Below are 17819 nucleotides of genomic sequence, written 5' to 3' on the forward strand. Positions count from 1 at the left end.
GTTGGTGATGTTTGAAGATTTATAGTATTTGGAAGATAAAGGCATTGAGATGGAGTGCGAAGATGTTTAGCGTTGCAAAATGAAGATGCAGCTTAGTTGAAGTGATTACCTCTTTTCTAATGGCAGAATATAAATGTTGTGTTACACAGGTCGTCACTACGCTTTGTCGGTGGTTGACTCATACGGTGTCTTTGTTGAGGCTCAGCTTGACTTGGTGTAGGCAGGCAACCGGTGACTCCAATAATGAACAAACGGCGCGCTAGTCGAACTTTCGATGTTATATTGAGCTTTGGAATGCTTTTCTTTGCCCAACGCCGGTCCCATCTCCCAAGGACCAAAGAATGACCCTATATCCAGGTCAATACAAATCCAACATCAATCATAGCCCCTTGTCTCGAATGCTGGAACCAAACTATCTCTGGACTTTCAAACCCAAGCAAAGATATGTGCCTCTCGCGACCCATATCTCCTTTCGATCACCACATACCCTTCTCATCCTCTTCTGTCCATCCAGAGCATCCTCCACAGCGACATCTGAACCCATAGCGATAGAACAAATCGGCGGGAGTCAGTCTGAAACCATACGAGATGGTCAGTTCTTCACCTTCTTTGATAACATCCGCTTTGACTTTCATCTCAAGTACCTTCTCGGCCTTGTTGTAGTGGTACGCAACGTTCTGTCCCGGATGACATGTATGATTGAATCGCGACGCGACAGGGAAAAGGCCCGCTTCATCCAAGACACCTGTTGAAAAGCTAAAAGTTCCATCAGAGCATTTCTCTTCGTTCCTCAACTCTCAACTTACCAGTTTGTAGTCCAGACAGCTTTGATGTTCTGGAACTTACAATAGCTGTTAGCGTGAAGACCCAGCGCAATTTCCTGCGAAGCCTGGTCCAGTTTGTCGAATTCCTTGTACAGTGTGTTATTGTCGGCGGTGAACAGCGGTCTCTCGACGAGAATGTTGTCTTCGAATTTGAGGTCTTTGGCTGCAAAGGCGCCCCAGCCCGCAATGAGGGATCGCTTGACGATGAAATAGTCATTTTGAAAGAGGACATCTGTAGTGGGAGATGGTGTTAGAGGCAAGCCAGCAGGTTCCATGGTAGTGTGTTCGGGGTTTTCGATTGATTCCAGGGGCTCCAGAGGAGGAAAGCGATGGACGTATTCGAACGGCTCGTCTCGATGAGCCGTGACATAGCGGATCAAACTAAGAAGCAGTGTCAGCACAAACGACTTCCTCAACAATCCCTAGGTATCATACTCGTCTGTTGTTTCTCCATCTTCATCATCCGACCCAAAATCAAATTCTGAACTTGATGCAAAGTCTGGTTCGGAGCCTGAAGTATCCCCATACTCAGTCGCGATGTCATCAAATGGTTCTCGTCCATGGTCCTGCAGTGTTTCGTCGCCACGTGATAGATGTACTTCATCTGGAATGGATTCCGAGAGAATGTCCTCCTTTGGCTGAACTTCGGTGATCTAGCAGAGTGTGTTAATCCTGGACGTAGTGAATCCTGAAAGTGTTTGCACCTCTGTTTCCTTGTCGTCGCATGCTTTGGTGACATCGCTGCCCTGATCCAGCTCCAGCTTAATCTGGAGATCGAGGGTCGGAATGTCTTCAATACTCAGCGATGCCAGACTGGGAATAAGGACAGGCTCATCCGGTGGCTGAGACCTGTTATCATCCATGATGGACTGGCACGGTGAGCGATGAGAAAGAAGAGAAGTAATGGCTGGTACTTGAGCCGAGGCGGCTGGATAGAAGCAAATAGAAGGCTGAAAGAAGAGAATTCGAAGGACTTAGGTGAAGGTTTGATTGCTTATATAGATAATATTGAGGAGTGGTTGTGAATCACGGCGGGACTCCTCGGGCGTTGATGTGGGCAACAATGACGCAAATAGCGGTCGAGTTGTGAAAACGAAGCTAGTTTCATAGTTGCGACAGATAGAGAATACAATGAATGTTATATAACTGAAAAGATTACCAGAGGTCAATAACACGATATGAAACCCCTGAAAAGCTGCCTCAATACATATCTACTGCTCAGCAAATAACGACAAACACCTACTAAAGTCCACCAAACCTACAACTCTAACCATCCTCACCGACGAAGCATTATCCATTTCACCACAACCATGTGACTAGAAAAACAATCTCCTCCAAGCACTCAGCGCAAAGGAGGAGAACTGGGCTTCTATTGCACGATTACCACTCCGAAACGCGTGAGGTCAGGTGATAACACACGGCTCGCATATCTGGTGTGACCGGCTTTTGGCATCATATTCTAGACGTGAGGCGAGACTAAAAGATGCTGATTATGAATATTGTTTTGCTAGATTCTGGATTGCCTAAGCTGTAAGTGTGCATTGCAATAGCTGATTTGGCGAGCAAGGGTAGCATACCACGTTGCTTTTAAAAGGATGTCAATCTTTCTTGTCTTCCATCTCTGGATATTTCAGTCCAATGGTTACATTGGCTATGTTTCCAAGCCTTAAGAAGTAATCAAATTTAAAGAAACACATCATTCTAATGCTTTGCCAGTAAAATATCAAGCTCGTCTATGCTAGCATGGATATCGATAGTTTTCCATACCCCGGATGTATTCTTGCCCCAGTTTCTCGAAAAATGTCCCTTAGATTCGACCCATGCATGACTCGATCTGACTAACCTCAGCTCTGTATATACCTTAAGCTGTGGCCTTTTTCTATCTGCGGGCCTCTATTAGGCAGTCTCCATAGTACATGCATGCCTTTCCTCTGCTGATGCTTGTCATCCAGATTCCTAATGCAATAGCACACAGGACTGACTGGGTCGTGTAGACGAATAGTCACAGCCACACCACCTCTTTTTGGGCCGTAGTGGACAACTTGAAGAGCAGTCTGGGCACTGCAGGCAGTTAGGCTTCTGCCACACACGCCGGCATCGGCAAACCCAGAGATCCTGACCTGTTCTTGTCACGATGCAGTCAGATGGTGCGTGAAGTCCAGTCTTTACTCCACATCCGATACAGAAGCGGCGGAGGGGCACAGGCCGGTCTTGAGGTCCCGCCTCCTGCTCCGATACCAATCGGCCTTGTAGGTCAAAGTAGGCCGTGTTGGCTTGTAACACATCAAAGTGTTGCGGGGTCCGCACACGGAAGCACCAGTAGCACTCCAGGTTTCCGGGTCGGTGGTCTTTCTTTTTCTCGCTGGCCCAATGTTGTGGGAAGTCTTTTGCTGCCCTCATAACTAACTCGAACTTGTCTCGTGGTGTTGCCATGCGTTGAGGGTCTACTGTACGGTGAAATTGTCGGTTCACCATGGAGAGGAAGATGAGGGACTGATAATCCAGGTTCGAAAAAACCAGTCTCTGTACGTCGTTGGGGAGTCGTTCTAATAGCGATGGCTTGGTCGTTTGAAGAACTTTTGGTAGCCAGGTTGGACAGTTCGATGCGTACTTCTGGGGGGGATATGAAGGGCGATTGAGCTCAGGTTCAAATGTTCGGCCAACGGGGCCAGCATGTTGTCGTGGGATCAAAAGCATCGCTGATTGAGAGAAAGTCGATAGAAGTGTGGGTGATCTTGATAACTTTCTGTGGGAGAGATGCGGCTTCTATAAATGACTAGCCAAGGAGAGGACAAACAGGGAAGTGTATGACATCCAACAATTTTCCATACCAATCTACCTTATGCACGCCTCTGATGGCAAGCAAACAAATAGTTGCGGCACCCACGATTTCATGTCGGATATGGGTCGAGGTGCAAGGGTGTCTGTGGTTCGTTCTCTACCCGACATCCTTCAACATTGTAGCTGTTGGTTGTGCATTGGGGCTGAGACAGGCAGCTCGTTAGTTGGAAGGTATCACCTCTGCGCCTGATATTTGCCCAACACTAATATCATTTGTGATTGACACTCACGGTGGGCAATTGACCAGCAATTAGCCATAAGATGGACGTAGATATTGGTACATCTGAATGGTCCAACTATATCCTGGTTTAGGATGTAGTTTCTGCCTCCGTGTTTGCTTTGATTTCCACATCTGAATCAAGCCATTTGCTGCTCTGTGTTCTGCTTCAATGGTCAGCGACCGACTGCATCATGCACTTAACCCAACATATACAAGACTGTTTCCAAGCCTGCCTTTCACTCAACAGATGGTATAGCGTGTGTCCTTCCCATGAACTCTCATGGCAAGGTGAAATCCTATATCTGTGCTCTAGAGATCGGCTGACCCTGGTCCAAGTTTCATAGACGAGAAGAGACGACAGGCGAAGCGAAGCGATTAGACGAATGACGGCCGGCCCGGGCCAGCCTAACACGACAAGAGACAACGACAAACGGCTGGGCGGCCGGCCGCGTCCTCATTTCTGCTTCCAACATCAACTATTATCCACATAGTTGCAGCGGAACCAGTCCCCCGACTGACGCCTCTTATCATGTGAATGGAAGGCTCATGTGGGTATGTCGCACTATCACCGTGATATCCAAACTGTCGGGTCAAGCTAGGCCTGGTTCATCTGCAGGTGAGTCCAACACACCAAGAAAACCACCCCTCCTCATGCAAGTCGCAATTTTGGGAAATTCGCTTGCATCCTTCCACTCGCTTCGAGTCATTTTCAACCGTTATGATTGAACCAGGATCTGAAGTTCGTTACCTGCGCTCCGCACATCTTCTACCTGAAGGAAGAATCTTAGTTGCATACTGGGATCAGGCATCGAGCCGGTTTGCTTGACAGATCACTTCATGCCAGCCACTGTCAGAATTTGGCCCGAGCTGCACTTTGAGACTGCTGGAAAATATGGCCTTGGCATACGACAAGTCGTACTCTTGCCGGTAATATCGCACCAGCCCAACAAGGCGTCTCGCTTCCTCCGGTGGGTTTAACGACGAAGTAGGCACGTTGACTGGCATATCTTCATGTTTTCCCGCATGGCACAGGCGCCTAGGAAGTTTGTCGCCTCTTCTCGCTTCGTCCTGTGCCTCACTCTTCGGGTACGTTTTCGAGAGGCCGACAAATTGTTGACCCCTGGTTCGCAAGGATTTGATGGGTTTAAGCCAAGCAAGAGTCCTTCCAGAGGCATTCCCGACCAAGAAGGAGCATAACTCACACCTTGTCCTTAGTCGCCCACTTGACAGCAAATAAACAGTGTAAAAGACCGCAGGTATCGTGGACGGGCGAAAGGCTTTTGGAACCCATGCATTGGGGGCATCTGCTAGCTGCCTGCATCAAAGAACTGGGGTGATGCGACTGATCAGTCATGTCCCCCAAAACCCCGACAATTGGTCGATGTGGTAGAAACATAGCATGTCCATTATTAACCTGATCAGTAGTCGGCAAAGCTCCCACGATGAGACCTCATAGTAATGAAGATTTCCAAGTAAAGGCTTCTGCGTCATGCGAGAAGACGAAAGGTTGCGACGGTATCCCTTGGCTATCTCGCGTGCTTTTTACAATGAAGCAAGAGCTGAAAGCGCGAGAACCAAAAAGTACGATGCGCTGCTGTCTGTAATCCTTGTCAGGCAGAACCGGGTAAATCTGTTTGCTCGCAGTATGACGGCATTCGTAGTGAATTGTTTCCTAGTTTGTTGGAGGAGAAATTGACGTCGATCATCAAATGTTTCATTAACCTTAGTGTCCTTGGAATACACCAAGATACGATTTGCGGGGCAAAAGAAATTGACTGCGGCATTGCATCTCGAAAACAAGTCTGAGCATTGCATGAATTGTCTCATACTCCGCCCTGAATTGGTTGCTACTGTATTAGAGACACAAATAGTACCAAGGACAATCAAGCTGAAGGCTGCATGGCGAGGGTTCGCGGCAGGCAAATATGCCTGCGTCAAAGCCTCCATGGGATGGCTGATGGCTCCTCTTTGTGGCAACCAAGCATCCCCCAAGTCACAAAGAAATCCTCTGATTGTGTGCTGGCAGGATTTGGCCCAAACATCTTCAGCACAGCCTCAATGCCAACTTGAAGTGTCATCCTATGACTCCGCAATGTTGCCATAGATCCTGACCAGAAGGCCTGTTTCAGATGCCAGGGCGACCAGGGGTCCGCGCTTAAACGTCATAATAATGATTCGGGCCCAGTCATCTTTGCACCCTGAATTTCTGTCTTTTGGCGATGCCTTCCATGTTTTCTTTGTGTGCTCAAGACGCTCCTTAACTGATTTGTGTTCCACCATGGCTCTATTTGAATCCGCCAACTGCGATCGAAATGCGACCGCTCCAACAGCCAGCGATGCCGGCGTCGCAGGCGCTGGTGTAAGCTTCAATTCGAATGTATTGGAAGAGAATAAATCCGGGTGCTAACACACGACAGATCTTACTATCATTCATGATCACGGCGCTGCTCGCCATCATATTATCAAGCAGCGTTATTTTTGCCGAAATGCGAGGGAGAGACTCGATCATCCGACGAAAGCTGCTCAACGGCTATAGCGACTCTCAAATTATGCAGGGAATTGGTATCCAGAGTGTTGGGCTGGCCAAGATGAACAGTTTGGTACCCTATCACTTCTTTCTCATCTGGATGCTGTCACTCCTTTCCATGGCGACTCATAACACGACACTTTTGGCTCTTAAACAAGATTACCGCCGCGATTGGGTGATTCGATGGTTGCGACAGTTTCTCATGTTCGTCAACTTGGCGCTATCATGCGTGTCTGGCGTCTTTGTTCTCGAGGGTGTTTCAAAGGGTCTTGACGACAAAACTCTACCCATATCCTGTGTGTGGGAAGTTGAGGGCAAAGGCGCTGCCTCAAACGCTGGTCTTTCTTATGTCGGCACAATCGTCGTTATTGCTGGTAACTGCATTATCTTTGGCCTGGCTACGTGGTATCTTCACAGCAAGCAGCAGAGATTCTATAAGATCATCCAGGTTGTTGGGTTGGTGTTGATGACAGCTATTGCAGTTGGAGCTGCGATTCGGATCATTCTGCTTTCCCAAGCATTCGGCCACCCATCGATTGAGCTCAAAGACAATGGCGAGACTGTATGGAGCTTCGGTCAGCTTCTTTCCATGCTGCTTCTTATCCTTCCCTTGGTAAATGTCATTGAGATCTACCGAGGAGAGATCCAAGTCCCAGGCCCTATTCGAGACGAGCGAGCAAAAGTATACGACGGTGAACTCCAGGATAACCCACAAGGGTCGCGGACAAATCTCTTTCAAAAGTAAGAAATGAAGTCAGGAAACATGCCTTGGGTTGGGTAGGAAACGACGAATTTGATAATATGGATGAATGAAGGTAGGGACTGTGATGAAGGATAGACTTTGCTGCACGAAAGATACCCTTTGTTCTTTCTTTCCTTAATGAATATTTAGAGAATTTTGAGTCAACCCTTCAGATCGTAAGGAGCACTTTGCGCTGGGCGCGGCTTCTTGTCTGCTTAGGTGTCTAAGCCAGCTATAGAGAACGAAATTGACCCATTGCGCTTGCCTTTACTATTTCAACATGGCTCTTCAATTACTCGTATTGGAACAGACATCTACCTATAAGGTAGGTAGGCACCCAGTTTTAACCTTCCTTGGTTACCTTGTACGTAGTGGTGATAATCATGAAATATGATCCAGGCATTCTAATAACAGCCACAGAAGATAATCTCTGAATAGGTGATTAGATTACTCTTTATTTCTCCTTCGCGTTGCTGTTTCGGCATGTTCCTTACTTAGTTTTCAAGTAACAGTCATATATAGTGGTATCACATGGAGAGTTGTTTGTAAGAAATGATTATAAGAATATTTGTATTTGTTATTGATTATAAGCATTGCGTTCCATTATCGTTTCACTCGTCTATTGGACTACGCACTTGGCTGGCAGTCCACAAGGTCCCTCCTTGACCTCCTTGAGCTCTTGAGGTCCCTTGTTCTCCTGTTTGGGAGCAGTAGTATCCTTTTCAGCCTCGGCAGGCTTGTTGGTGTTCGATGCCACCTCAGGCGCAGCCTTGGCTTGGCTGCTGCCATGTAGTCAACCAGTGAACTTAGCGACGGTCTGGTAGAAGTTCTCTCCCTGGATCTGAGCAAGCTCGAGCTCCTTGGCAGAAGGCTGGCGAGAACCGTCACCACCAGCGAAGGTACCGGCACCCCAGGCGCTGCCACCGCGAACCTCGGAGAGATCAGTCAGGACACCGAAGGCCTTGGCGTAACCGAAGGGGACATAGATGATGCCGTGGTGGGTGAGGGTGGAGATAGCGTTCTGAGCGGTGGTCTCCTGACCACCACCCTGGGAGGCGGTAGAGACGAAGATACCGGCCATCTTGCCCCAGAAACCACCGGAAGCCCACTGCTTGCCGGTCTTGTCCCAGAAAGCCTTCCACTGGGCGGGGAAGTTTCCGTAACGGGTGGGGATACCAAGGAGGAAGGCATCGTAGCCCTCAAGGACGGAGGGGTCGTCGAGGGTAGGGACATCGGTGGGCTTGGGAGGAGCGTGCATCTTGGCGAGGACATCCTCGGGGAGGGTCTCGGGGACCTGGAAGAGGTCGGCAGAGCCGCCAGCCTTCTCAATACCGGCCTTCTCAGCCTCGGCCAGCTGCTTGATGTGGCCGTACATGGAGTACTAGAAGATATGCTGTTAGTGTACTGTGGTGATATAGTCATGAGTAGTGTGTTGTATGAGGGTAGAGACAAGCCATTGAACAATGTAATCTTGAATTAGACTCATTGTAAGGTATGGCAAACTCAAGCATCTCACATGGGTAACAATAGTTATCATGAAGAGATGATATGGCGGGGCTGGGGATGACAAGATATGGAGGGGTAGAACATACGTAGACGATAGCGATCTTGGGAGCCATTGTGAATGATTTTTGGGGGTATCAAGTAAAGAATTAAGAAAAATGCAGAGTATAGGGGTTCGATGAGTGCTGAGTGATGATAAGACAGAGAGAAACGAAACAGCAGAAGAGGGGAGCGTTCGTCTTATAGCTTGAGGGAGAGCTTCTTGGAAGCTTCTACATCTGGGAACTGGGGTGTTATCCACAACAAGGTACGTATCATGCACCTAAAGAGAAATGAGCCGGGCGTTCATGATATCATTGGTGCAACTCTGCCAGTTCCGGAATCTACGAACGCGTGGATGTGGGATTGGGATTGAACCGGTAACACCTTGAGAACAGCTCTGAAAAAAAAGTGGAGGTGAAGCTCGGGATGTCCCAGAATCATGACATCTGTGACATGCAAGACAACTGCTTCCGTAACTCGATCTTTCTTTTTAAATTTAGAAATCAATGAACAAGAGCTCATCCCTCCTAGCAGATATCTCTGAGCACAATACTTCTGATACTCAATTCCTTTAAACCCATATCATGTCTCGTCATACTCTTCAAAACAAAACAATATCATCTTCAACAAGACCCCACCTCGATCGAGAAAGCCCCATAATTAACCCCCCTCCAGAAAAGCATCTCTGCTGAGTCAAGGCTGATGTGTGCTTAGCAGAAGACGCTTAGCTTCTATTACACGAGCCTGACAAAACATACTCAATGCGGGGACGTCTCTGTCCGACCGCGCGCGGTTATTGCAAATCTTATGATTTCTACCTTGTCTCTCCATCTTGTCCAACCATTTGATAAGCCGGAATGTTTCATTCTACAATTTTTATACAGGACTTCTCACTCCGGCACTTGCTCTATCCGGTTTCCTGTTTCGATGCTTGTATATCCGTTACCCACATTCTATCTCACCTCATCTTTCTTCTTGATTCTTTTTCTTCTTCTTTTATCTTCTTTCTCACCGACATCCTCAATCTCATGCTGATGCATCAATAGCTTGTCTTCAGTGGATCTCAACAACCGTCGTGGTTATTCTTAGCCCCTTGCAGCTGAAGCTCCGCTGAACCAATTGCCCCGTTCCCAACCGCCCTCGAGCATCCACTCTCGCCTTATCAATGGAACGACTTTGCATATAAATCTCATGCCAGGACCCCCTCTTAGTCGGTAAGAGTCTCAAAGTTGGCTTGAGGCTTACGATCAACTTACAAAGGCCGGTGCCAACGTACTATCAAGCTACATTGTCACATGATAGCATCACCAGACTTGCATGCTGGGTAAGTGTTCTTGGCTGTAAAGTATGACATTTTCTGTACACCAGCTATCTCACACATCGAAACTCAATATCCGCCAATATCAACGCCACACCGTGATAGGTACTCAAAAGTCTCAATATGTATGCTGCCTCTGAGGCTCAATCCCGTCCTAAGCAAAAAGCCAAAGTGCCTTTCAAAAGATTCAAGCCCAGGCCAAACTCCATGCTTTCGTTAGATGATTTGATACATCGAGAGTTCAATACTCTAAACCAATCCCACATGAGCTATAAAAAAAAATGAAGAAAAAAAAGGAGCTAAAAGAAAGACTTCATATATCATCGGTGTGGTGATCGTTGTTCGTCGTCTCGTGGATGTGCGCTTGAAGGTTCAATCACGATCTCAGGGAGTTGCGGTATTCTTAAGCTTGGTAGTTGCGGCACGCTACCATTGGCTTGACCGCTTGGTGAGCTGTTGCTTTGTCCGTCTGAAGCTGGATCCATCTCATGCCAATCTGACCCGAGATCTCGTTCTGTAGTTCGCTGCGTTCTCTGCGACGAGGAGCGCTCAGGGCCGGGATATTCGGGCGGAGGTCCGTGATTAGAGGATCGGTCATCGGTGAGCGGTATATCTTCGTACTCGGGAGGTGGCATCGCCTCTTCACCAAGATCCGCCTCTACCAACTCAGGACTCGAGCCAGCTCTGCCATCTGCGCTGCCTGATCGAATAGAAGCTCCTTGCGAACGTGTAGGCGCAAGACTTGCAAAGTCATCATCATGACTGGCAGCAGAACTGTAGCTGCGCCCTCGTTGATGTCCCGATTGCATGCTCGCGGCATCAGAGAGTAGGCCAACACGTTCACTCTCACTGCTATTTGCTCTGATTCTCGTTCCGTCATGTCGTGCAACACCTACGTCTGCATATGATACACTAGACACGGATCTCTGCCTGTTGTCCTTGATCTGGTCCACAGTCGTTCGTAGTTCGGTAATAGTGTTGTCCTCGTTCGCAGCACGAGTCTCAGCTCTAATCGTCTCGAGCTCGCGGTAGTCGCTTCTGAGCCGTGCCTCGCGACGTCGCTCTCGACGCTCTTCACGCTCAGCGAGGGCCTGTCGTCGAGCCAGTCTGATCTGGTAGAGAGTTTCCATCTCTTCATTTCGAGCTTCCTCCTCTGCCTCTGCGGTCGGCAGGTCAATGATCACGTCCACGCCATCCCGCTCGCCTTCTCGTCCCAGAACCCTTTCATTATGGCTTGCGCTCTGTCGATACGCCGGCAATGTAAGCACAGAGCGGACGGAAGTATTTCGATCGACGGTTGCGCCAGCGTTGGTACCGTTATTGGTACTGTTGCGATTTTGTCGGTTATTGGTTGAAGTAGAAGTGGGATCGAGCTGATGCGATTGTCTTCCACTCTCCCCACCATCTTCGCCCGCTGTCTGCTCGTAATTGCCCTGCCCCGACCGACCTCTAATTCGTTCAAGAAAGCCTCCCTTCTTTTTACTCTCTGTCGGCTTCTTCTTTTGTCGCGCCTTCGTTATGCAAATAGCCAAAGTAATTGCTACCACTACACCGGCAATACTACCGATGACCTGCACGTTGGGACATAAATGTTAGCGCCATGGCAGATCTCGGCGATTCTTGCACCTCAGATAAACTTACAATAAAGACAACTGTATTATTGGTCCCTCCGCTACCGTTGCTAGATGACGTTTCTCGAGGTTGAAGTGCGCTCTCGGTGGCATCCCAGCCACGCGGTATTGGGACGTTCAGATGCATTTCAAACTGAACTGCACCATTCAGCGGAAGCAGAAGTTGATTGTACTGGTAATGAGTATGAATTGCTGGCGACAATTCGTCGGAGACGGCGGGTAGAAGAGGACCACACAGAGGCGCGCCCGATTGGATGATCGATGATTGCCGATACGAAGTGGGAGTACAGAGTTTCGTATAAGATTCAACGATTGCGGCAAAAAGCGTTGTTCCTGAGGAAGAAGGTTTGATTGACAGGAGATTGATTAAGAGGAACAGAACCACAACAGAGGAAGATGAATACTATTGCCTCCAACTTCCAGGCAAAGCAATGCACAGCTCAGCACAGCCGCAGTTATCGGGCGCTCACGAGGCGCGAGGTTGGTTGGTTGGCTTTCCCGTCCAGTCGGCTTGGCTTGGCTGAGCTGGACTGGACTGGATGTGAAAATGGACCTGGGCCTGGACTTTCAGCAGGGGTATTTCGGGACCTTTTACCCTTTATACTCGCTGTGTGTTTCACTGATGGAAGCACAAAATGGGAGGAAATAAGATGATTACGAGTGTAACGAGAAGTTAAAAACGAGAAATTGAGGTTGGTATTGACCAGAATAAGCGGATGAGCCGTCTCGTCTTGGTTTGCTCTGCTCTGCTCTGCCGTCAGATCAAGAACTGGCTAACGTAACTTTCATCACCTATCATCTGCTCCTTGACGATCATGACTTGTCAGTGGCCGTTAGGGTGGTGACATCAGTAAGCGGCTACGTAACTTAGCACAGGGCCAAGCTGTGGCCTCTGCTTACTTCCCCTCGAGGGTCTATGATAGTGTCTTCGAGGCTTAGAGCCTTAGACACTGAATATCATATCGACAGTTGTGTTGATTGAATCACCTGTCAAAGATGATCAGATGGAATGGCAAGGCGTTGTGGCTGGTGTACATTAGGCACAAACTCTTATCTTGCCGCCATATATCTAAAACTTGTACTCCTTGACCGAAGGGTTGCACCCGATCCTTGAGCGACAAGTTCATCCCCAAGGAATAAGCATCAACGGGGCCCCCAGTTCATTACGCAATCACCACAGATCTGCGGGACAGCTCCCTTGTTTTGGTATACATTTTTCCCGGCGACCCCTCATCGTAACGAGAGTTCAATAAGTTCTTCAACACGTTTTCACATGGTAGCTCAGAGCTCTCTGTTACGTTCCATGCCGTCGTAGGCTCTCTCTCAGGATCCACCTAAAGAACGGCTTCCCCAGCCGCTAAAGATCATCAAAATACGCTACTGAAAGGCCCTGTCCCTTAAATCTGACCTTCCAAGAATGTGGCGTGGCTGAGGTGGCCCCCGCTAGAGCTCAGCCTCCCCGCATCTTTCTTCTGATGCAATACTTGTTGCCCTTGTCTAATCTTCGTCCAGGAGGTCAGATTAACGAAACTCTTTGTTCGATTGGTGAGCCATCAACAGTATTGTCACTAACTTTTGCCTTTTCTAAAAGTTTTGGTCGCAATGTGTCCTGCTTATACTATTATGGAATGTTTGCTCCTGTGGCTTTGCAAGGGTTGCCATCAGTCTTCCGTTAAGCAATGCACATTGTCGGGGTTTCCGTGATAACCAGCCTTTTTTAATACTACTACTTCTTCTTTTGTCGTATTACATTCAGCCGTACAGTAAGCCTCCTTTCATAGCTCACTCTTGTTTAACCTACGGGATCTTGAAACACAAGCCTTCAATATCTTCTCCGGGCTGTTGGTGTTACACAGTCGATTCAGGGACAGCGTTATACAGCATTCGCTGGGCCTTCTTCACAAAAAGGAGAGATCCTTATTATGACCATTTTTCAATTTTTGCTTTTCACCATTGAAGAGGTTATCAAGGTTTCAACTTTAACTAGCAGTAATATAAACAGTGACTCCTTTATGAGAGGCTGGTATATCAGTCATTAAGGCAGTGATATTGGACGCTGAGATACCAGCCGGTTATAAAGCCCCCACTGTTTATATCACTGTTGCTCAAAGTTGAAAGGCTGATCCTTATTGTAAGCAGATTAAAATGAATGGTGATGCTATACAAAATTAACATGTGGGAATAAAACAACCCTGAACTCCCGCTCCAACCAAGTTCGCATAAATCACATGTCATTTATCCAAACTTCTTCTCAAACTTCTTCAACATGCCCGTTACACCACGTTCCAATCGTCCCGCATTCTCCTCAAGTTTGCCTCGTGGCTCCTTCGTCTTAGGTGTAAACGAGTAGATTTCGGAATTGGCCAATTCTGTTTGCGTCGGACGGTAAACTTGCTGATGGACTGAATATTCTGCACCTGGCTGAGCTGGCGCCTGCTGCTCTTGGTGGGTATAATTGTACTGCGTGAAGCCTCCTGGAGGTGGTGGAGGAAGTCCTGGGTTGGAAGCTGGGGGTGTTGGTTGAGAGTGGGGTTGAGTCTGGGCTGGAGGTTGAGTTTGTGGAGGAGGCGGGGGAGATACAAATCCAGGTGAACCTGGAAATGTTGCGCCATATGGACTTCCCAATGCTTGAGCAGGCATTGTAGCAGCTCTTTGCAATCCAGGATGCTGACCAAATTGAGGCGGAGGCAATCCAGGGCTTGTCACACCTCCTGGAGGGAATTGTGATGGCGGAGGCATACCCGGTGTGAAAGGCTGCTTGTGATAATCATACGCAACAGCAACAGCAAGCGGGTTGAGTGGATCCTCATCTGGAGGCGGTGTCTTTTCTCGATGCTGAATCGTCTCCGGAGCCGCTGGGGCGGCCGGGTTGTAAGCCATCGGAGCAAAGTTGGCCGGTGCCTCGGAGGGCGGAGCCGGAGGCGGGGCGGGGACGTTAGGAGGAGGCGCAAAGCTCGGAGCGCTGGCTGAACCATATTGGGGATCTGAGATCGCAACGTTCTCCAACTGTTGAACCACAGAGCTCATGGGCGCAGGTTGAGGAGGCGGGCCAGGCTCATCCAAGACTTCAACGTGTGAAGGTGGAGCAACTCTTCTAACACCATTAACGAACTGGAGCGCATCTGTCTGGGTCCAGAAGTAGATGTCAAGTGAGTGAAGCTTATAGTGGTATTTGTTTTGATTCTGAGGATCAAAAGTTGGTAAGTGCCATTCGTTTTGGTCCGCGACAGCTTCAGGTCCGGTCAGAGTGACGTTGCATTGTTGCTTGTAGGAGTATCGGACGTGTGTCTGATCGAGGTCTGCAGGTCGGCTTATCAGTATGGTCACTCTCAGCTATGCACGACCTCAAAATCTCGAGTCTTACATCCTTCGAAAGCATCCTGATCCTCAGTACCAGGCTGGTTGGCAATTTCAATGCGACATCGGCGCTCGTTGGCGTTCTCAAAAAGATAGACGTACGAGCCCTTATCGAACCTGTGATGTCTGGGCTTCACAGTATCGGGGCCATAGAAGTAATGAATGTCTGCGAAGCTTCATTGAGGGTCTGTCAGCAAATTGGGACGTCTCCTCAGCAAGTTTAGCCGTCGCAACTCACAGTGTCGCAACATTTTCCTCTCCTGGTCGCGCAGCCATATTAAAGGTTTCTCTCCTCTGGGAGCTCACCTTACAGAACAGGATCAAAGACCTGTAGGGGGAGAATCAAGTGACTCATGACAGAAAGAAAATGTGCGGCCTCATTCAGCTTTTATACCCTCCCCTTCCGAGTCCAACCCTCATTTCAGAGCTGGGCGCCATTTGACTCGTCGACTGATCAACTTCTGTGTTTCCAACAGACGACATAATGCATGTAAGTTGTCCATGTCGGCGCTTAAACGCCTGTTCTTGGGGAGGGGAAGCACATTCTTTGGCCAATTGAGTTCAGAGGACCCTTGGTGTCGTTAGAGTCGTCCCACCACCAAAATAGCGGCCCCCACTAACCAAGACAGCACTAAAAGCACCTAAAACAGAGTCGAAGGTACAAAATCACATGACCTCGTGTGTTTTCTGAACGCGTCCAGGATTTTGAGGGGGCTCCCGTCACGTCACCTTTCAGCATTCATCTCTGAGACGCGACGACATCGGGCTAGCTTCACGATGCCTTCAATAGTTGCAGTATATGCTATGAAGACACCGCTATTGGCCCCTTGAGATGAGCTCAACTGATCTACCGGAGGAGCAACCTCCATTACAACCTACAGAGGATACTTCAGGGGCTGAACAAGAAACAAAAGGCGTCAGCAGAGATACCCCTGAGACTGCAGAGGATGATGCTTTCAAAACTCTCAAGTATTCCCTTCTGGGGCCATCGCTACTAAAAGCAGGTCAAGATAAGGTTGATCAAACAAAGGTACACATCCTTGCCGCCCGCGCAACCAATTATCACTAAGACAACTTACAAGGTTTCTGAAATCATCTACAACGCTTCCAAAGGATCCAAATTCTTCAATCGCGAAGAAGAACGAGACAAGGTCCTTACCCAAAAGATCGAACAAATTATCGCACGAAAGGCTCAACTGGAGAAGAGGGACCTGACTCGGGACTTGCGCAACGCAGACCGTCTCATTGCCGAACTTGAACTCACTCGCGACCTCACTCAGCACATCGTCCATGTGGATTGTGATGCATTCTACGCAGCGGTCGAACAGCTCGATCGCCCGGAAATAAAAGACCTCCCGTTCGCAGTTGGTGGCGGCGTTTTGACCACCTGCAATTATGTTGCGCGCAAGTTCGGCTGTCGATCAGGCATGGCTGGCTTTGTGGCCAAGAAATTATGTCCAAACTTGATCTTGCTAAAGCCAAACTTTCAGAAATACAATGCCAAAGCGCATGAAGTGAGAGAAGTTCTAGTCAACTACGATCCAAGGTTCGAGAGCGCTAGTATCGATGAGGCATACCTAAACATCACCGAATACTGCCAGGAACACCAGATGGACCCAGCGGAAGCCGTTGAACAGATGCGGCGAGAAGTTCATGAGAAGACAAATATCACTGTCTCTGCTGGCATTGCTGCCAACGCAAAACTCGCAAAGATCTGTTCAAATATGAACAAGCCCAATGGGCAATACGTTTTATCTAGCGATCGGCCAACAATCATGGCCTTTATGCGCGACCTACCTACCCGGAAAGTCAACGGTATAGGGAGAGTCCTCGAAAGAGAATTGTTGGAGATTGGTATCAAGACTTGTGGTGATTTCTACGAGCACCGACAATATCTCAACCCACTGTTTGGTGATAAAACCTCAGAGTTCCTGTTCACATGCTACTTAGGTCTTGGTCGCACCAAAATTCAGCCAGCAGAAGAGTACGAGCGCAAAAGCGTTGGCACTGAGAGTACATTCCGCGATATGTCGGATCCTACACAGCTCAGAGAAAAGTTACGAGCAACAGCGGAGGAGTTGGAGCAGGACATGAAGCGAGCTGAGTGTAAAGGCCGTACACTCTGTCTTAAAGTTAAACTTCACACATTCGAGGTCTTCACTCGGCAGGCCGTCCTTCCAAGAGCTGTATGTCTCGCAGATGACCTATATAACTACGCCCTGCCTATCCTCACCAAGCTGGAACAAGAAGTGCCCGGCATGAAACTTCGGTTGATGGGTCTGAGATGCACACATCTCGTCAGTACCAAGAAGCCCGATACCATGGCATTCTTCGGCTTTCGGCCACGAAGGTCAGACTCAGAAGACCGCCCGCAAGACGGAACCCTGAAAAGAAAAGCAAGTGATGATGACGGAGAATGGGAACAGTGGCCAGAAGCCGATCTTCAACTTGATGACCCGGATGGTCTAGTGGAGGGCTCTTCTAGTAACCAGGACACTCCAGATCAATCACCAGGCCGAAGACACGGCAAGGAGATCGCCCCTAATCCCACGAAAGAGAACGCTGCAGAGGAGCAGTGGTGGGACTGTCCCATCTGCAGCAGACCGCAAGCGGCCGATGAGCGGCAGTTCAATGAACATATAGACCTTTGCCTATCAAGGCAGACGATTCGTGAAGCTGTTCAAGCAGATGGTCCGTCAACAAAACGTGACCCGACGCCCGAAATCAAGAAGCCACGGACGACAGAGAAGAAGAGAGGGAGGCCGAAGGTGCCTGATCCGAAACAGAGACAGTTATTCTTTGGATAGTATAGGT

At 48.7% G+C, this 17819-nt stretch overlaps 7 protein-coding genes across 7 annotated transcripts; 2 read left to right on the top strand and 5 right to left on the bottom strand.

Annotated features, from left to right (window-relative positions):
- Positions 1 to 306: 306 nt before the first annotated feature.
- On the bottom strand, positions 307 to 1871 carry BKA55DRAFT_551943 (uncharacterized protein). The gene is made up of 4 exons (XM_046191396.1): positions 1529 to 1871; positions 1260 to 1477; positions 807 to 1205; positions 307 to 756 (listed from the first exon to the last, which is right to left on the bottom strand). The coding sequence occupies exons 1-4, from the start codon at positions 1685 to 1687 to the stop codon at positions 477 to 479; spliced, it is 1056 nt and encodes a 351-aa protein (XP_046057284.1). The 5' UTR covers positions 1688 to 1871; the 3' UTR covers positions 307 to 476.
- A 551-nt stretch (positions 1872 to 2422) lies between these two features.
- Positions 2423 to 3521, bottom strand: BKA55DRAFT_533112 (uncharacterized protein; the record flags this gene model as incomplete). The annotated part of the gene is made up of 3 exons (XM_046189420.1): positions 2423 to 2489; positions 2685 to 2878; positions 2931 to 3521. The coding sequence occupies 3 exons, from the start codon at positions 3519 to 3521 to the stop codon at positions 2423 to 2425; spliced, it is 852 nt and encodes a 283-aa protein (XP_046057285.1).
- A 2642-nt stretch (positions 3522 to 6163) lies between these two features.
- BKA55DRAFT_497896 (uncharacterized protein) lies at positions 6164 to 7157 on the top strand (the record flags this gene model as incomplete). The annotated part of the gene is made up of 2 exons (XM_046186504.1): positions 6164 to 6244; positions 6303 to 7157. 2 exons carry the CDS (start codon positions 6164 to 6166, stop codon positions 7155 to 7157), a joined length of 936 nt encoding a protein of 311 aa, XP_046057286.1.
- Positions 7158 to 7710: 553 nt separating this feature from the next.
- On the bottom strand, positions 7711 to 9096 carry BKA55DRAFT_551948 (flavoprotein-like protein). Its single transcript, XM_046191397.1, has 2 exons — positions 8747 to 9096; positions 7711 to 8535 (listed from the first exon to the last, which is right to left on the bottom strand). The coding sequence occupies exons 1-2, from the start codon at positions 8771 to 8773 to the stop codon at positions 7948 to 7950; spliced, it is 615 nt and encodes a 204-aa protein (XP_046057287.1). The 5' UTR covers positions 8774 to 9096; the 3' UTR covers positions 7711 to 7947.
- Positions 9097 to 10337: 1241 nt separating this feature from the next.
- On the bottom strand, positions 10338 to 11775 carry BKA55DRAFT_496995 (uncharacterized protein; the record flags this gene model as incomplete). Its single annotated transcript, XM_046186420.1, has 2 exons — positions 10338 to 11588; positions 11659 to 11775. 2 exons carry the CDS (start codon positions 11773 to 11775, stop codon positions 10338 to 10340), a joined length of 1368 nt encoding a protein of 455 aa, XP_046057288.1.
- Positions 11776 to 13883: 2108 nt separating this feature from the next.
- On the bottom strand, positions 13884 to 15281 carry BKA55DRAFT_497305 (uncharacterized protein; the record flags this gene model as incomplete). The annotated part of the gene is made up of 3 exons (XM_046186457.1): positions 13884 to 14947; positions 15013 to 15179; positions 15244 to 15281. The coding sequence occupies 3 exons, from the start codon at positions 15279 to 15281 to the stop codon at positions 13884 to 13886; spliced, it is 1269 nt and encodes a 422-aa protein (XP_046057289.1).
- Positions 15282 to 15837: 556 nt separating this feature from the next.
- On the top strand, positions 15838 to 17812 carry BKA55DRAFT_498524 (uncharacterized protein; the record flags this gene model as incomplete). The annotated part of the gene is made up of 2 exons (XM_046186564.1): positions 15838 to 16035; positions 16088 to 17812. The coding sequence occupies 2 exons, from the start codon at positions 15838 to 15840 to the stop codon at positions 17810 to 17812; spliced, it is 1923 nt and encodes a 640-aa protein (XP_046057290.1).
- Between the last annotated feature and the right edge of the window lie 7 nt (positions 17813 to 17819).

Source organism: Fusarium redolens, assembly GCF_020744475.1.
Source record: "Fusarium redolens strain MPI-CAGE-AT-0023 chromosome Unknown BKA55scaffold_1, whole genome shotgun sequence".
Taxonomy (NCBI): Eukaryota; Fungi; Ascomycota; class Sordariomycetes; order Hypocreales; family Nectriaceae; genus Fusarium; species Fusarium redolens.

Bases quoted from the DNA above. Each gene is read 5' to 3' on its own strand.
- BKA55DRAFT_551943 (XM_046191396.1), bottom strand. From the start codon at position 1,687: ATGGATGATAACAGGTCTCAGCCACCGGATGAGCCTGTCCTTATTCCC. The intron at 1,478-1,528 runs GTGCAAACACTT...ACACTCTGCTAG, and splicing joins GCGACGACAAGGAAACAGAG to ATCACCGAAGTTCAGCCAAA. The intron at 1,206-1,259 runs GTATGATACCTA...ACTGCTTCTTAG, and splicing joins GATGGAGAAACAACAGACGA to TTTGATCCGCTATGTCACGG.
- BKA55DRAFT_551948 (XM_046191397.1), bottom strand. From the start codon at position 8,773: ATGGCTCCCAAGATCGCTATCGTCTAC. The intron at 8,536-8,746 runs GTATGTTCTACC...CATATCTTCTAG, and splicing joins CCAAGATCGCTATCGTCTAC to TACTCCATGTACGGCCACAT.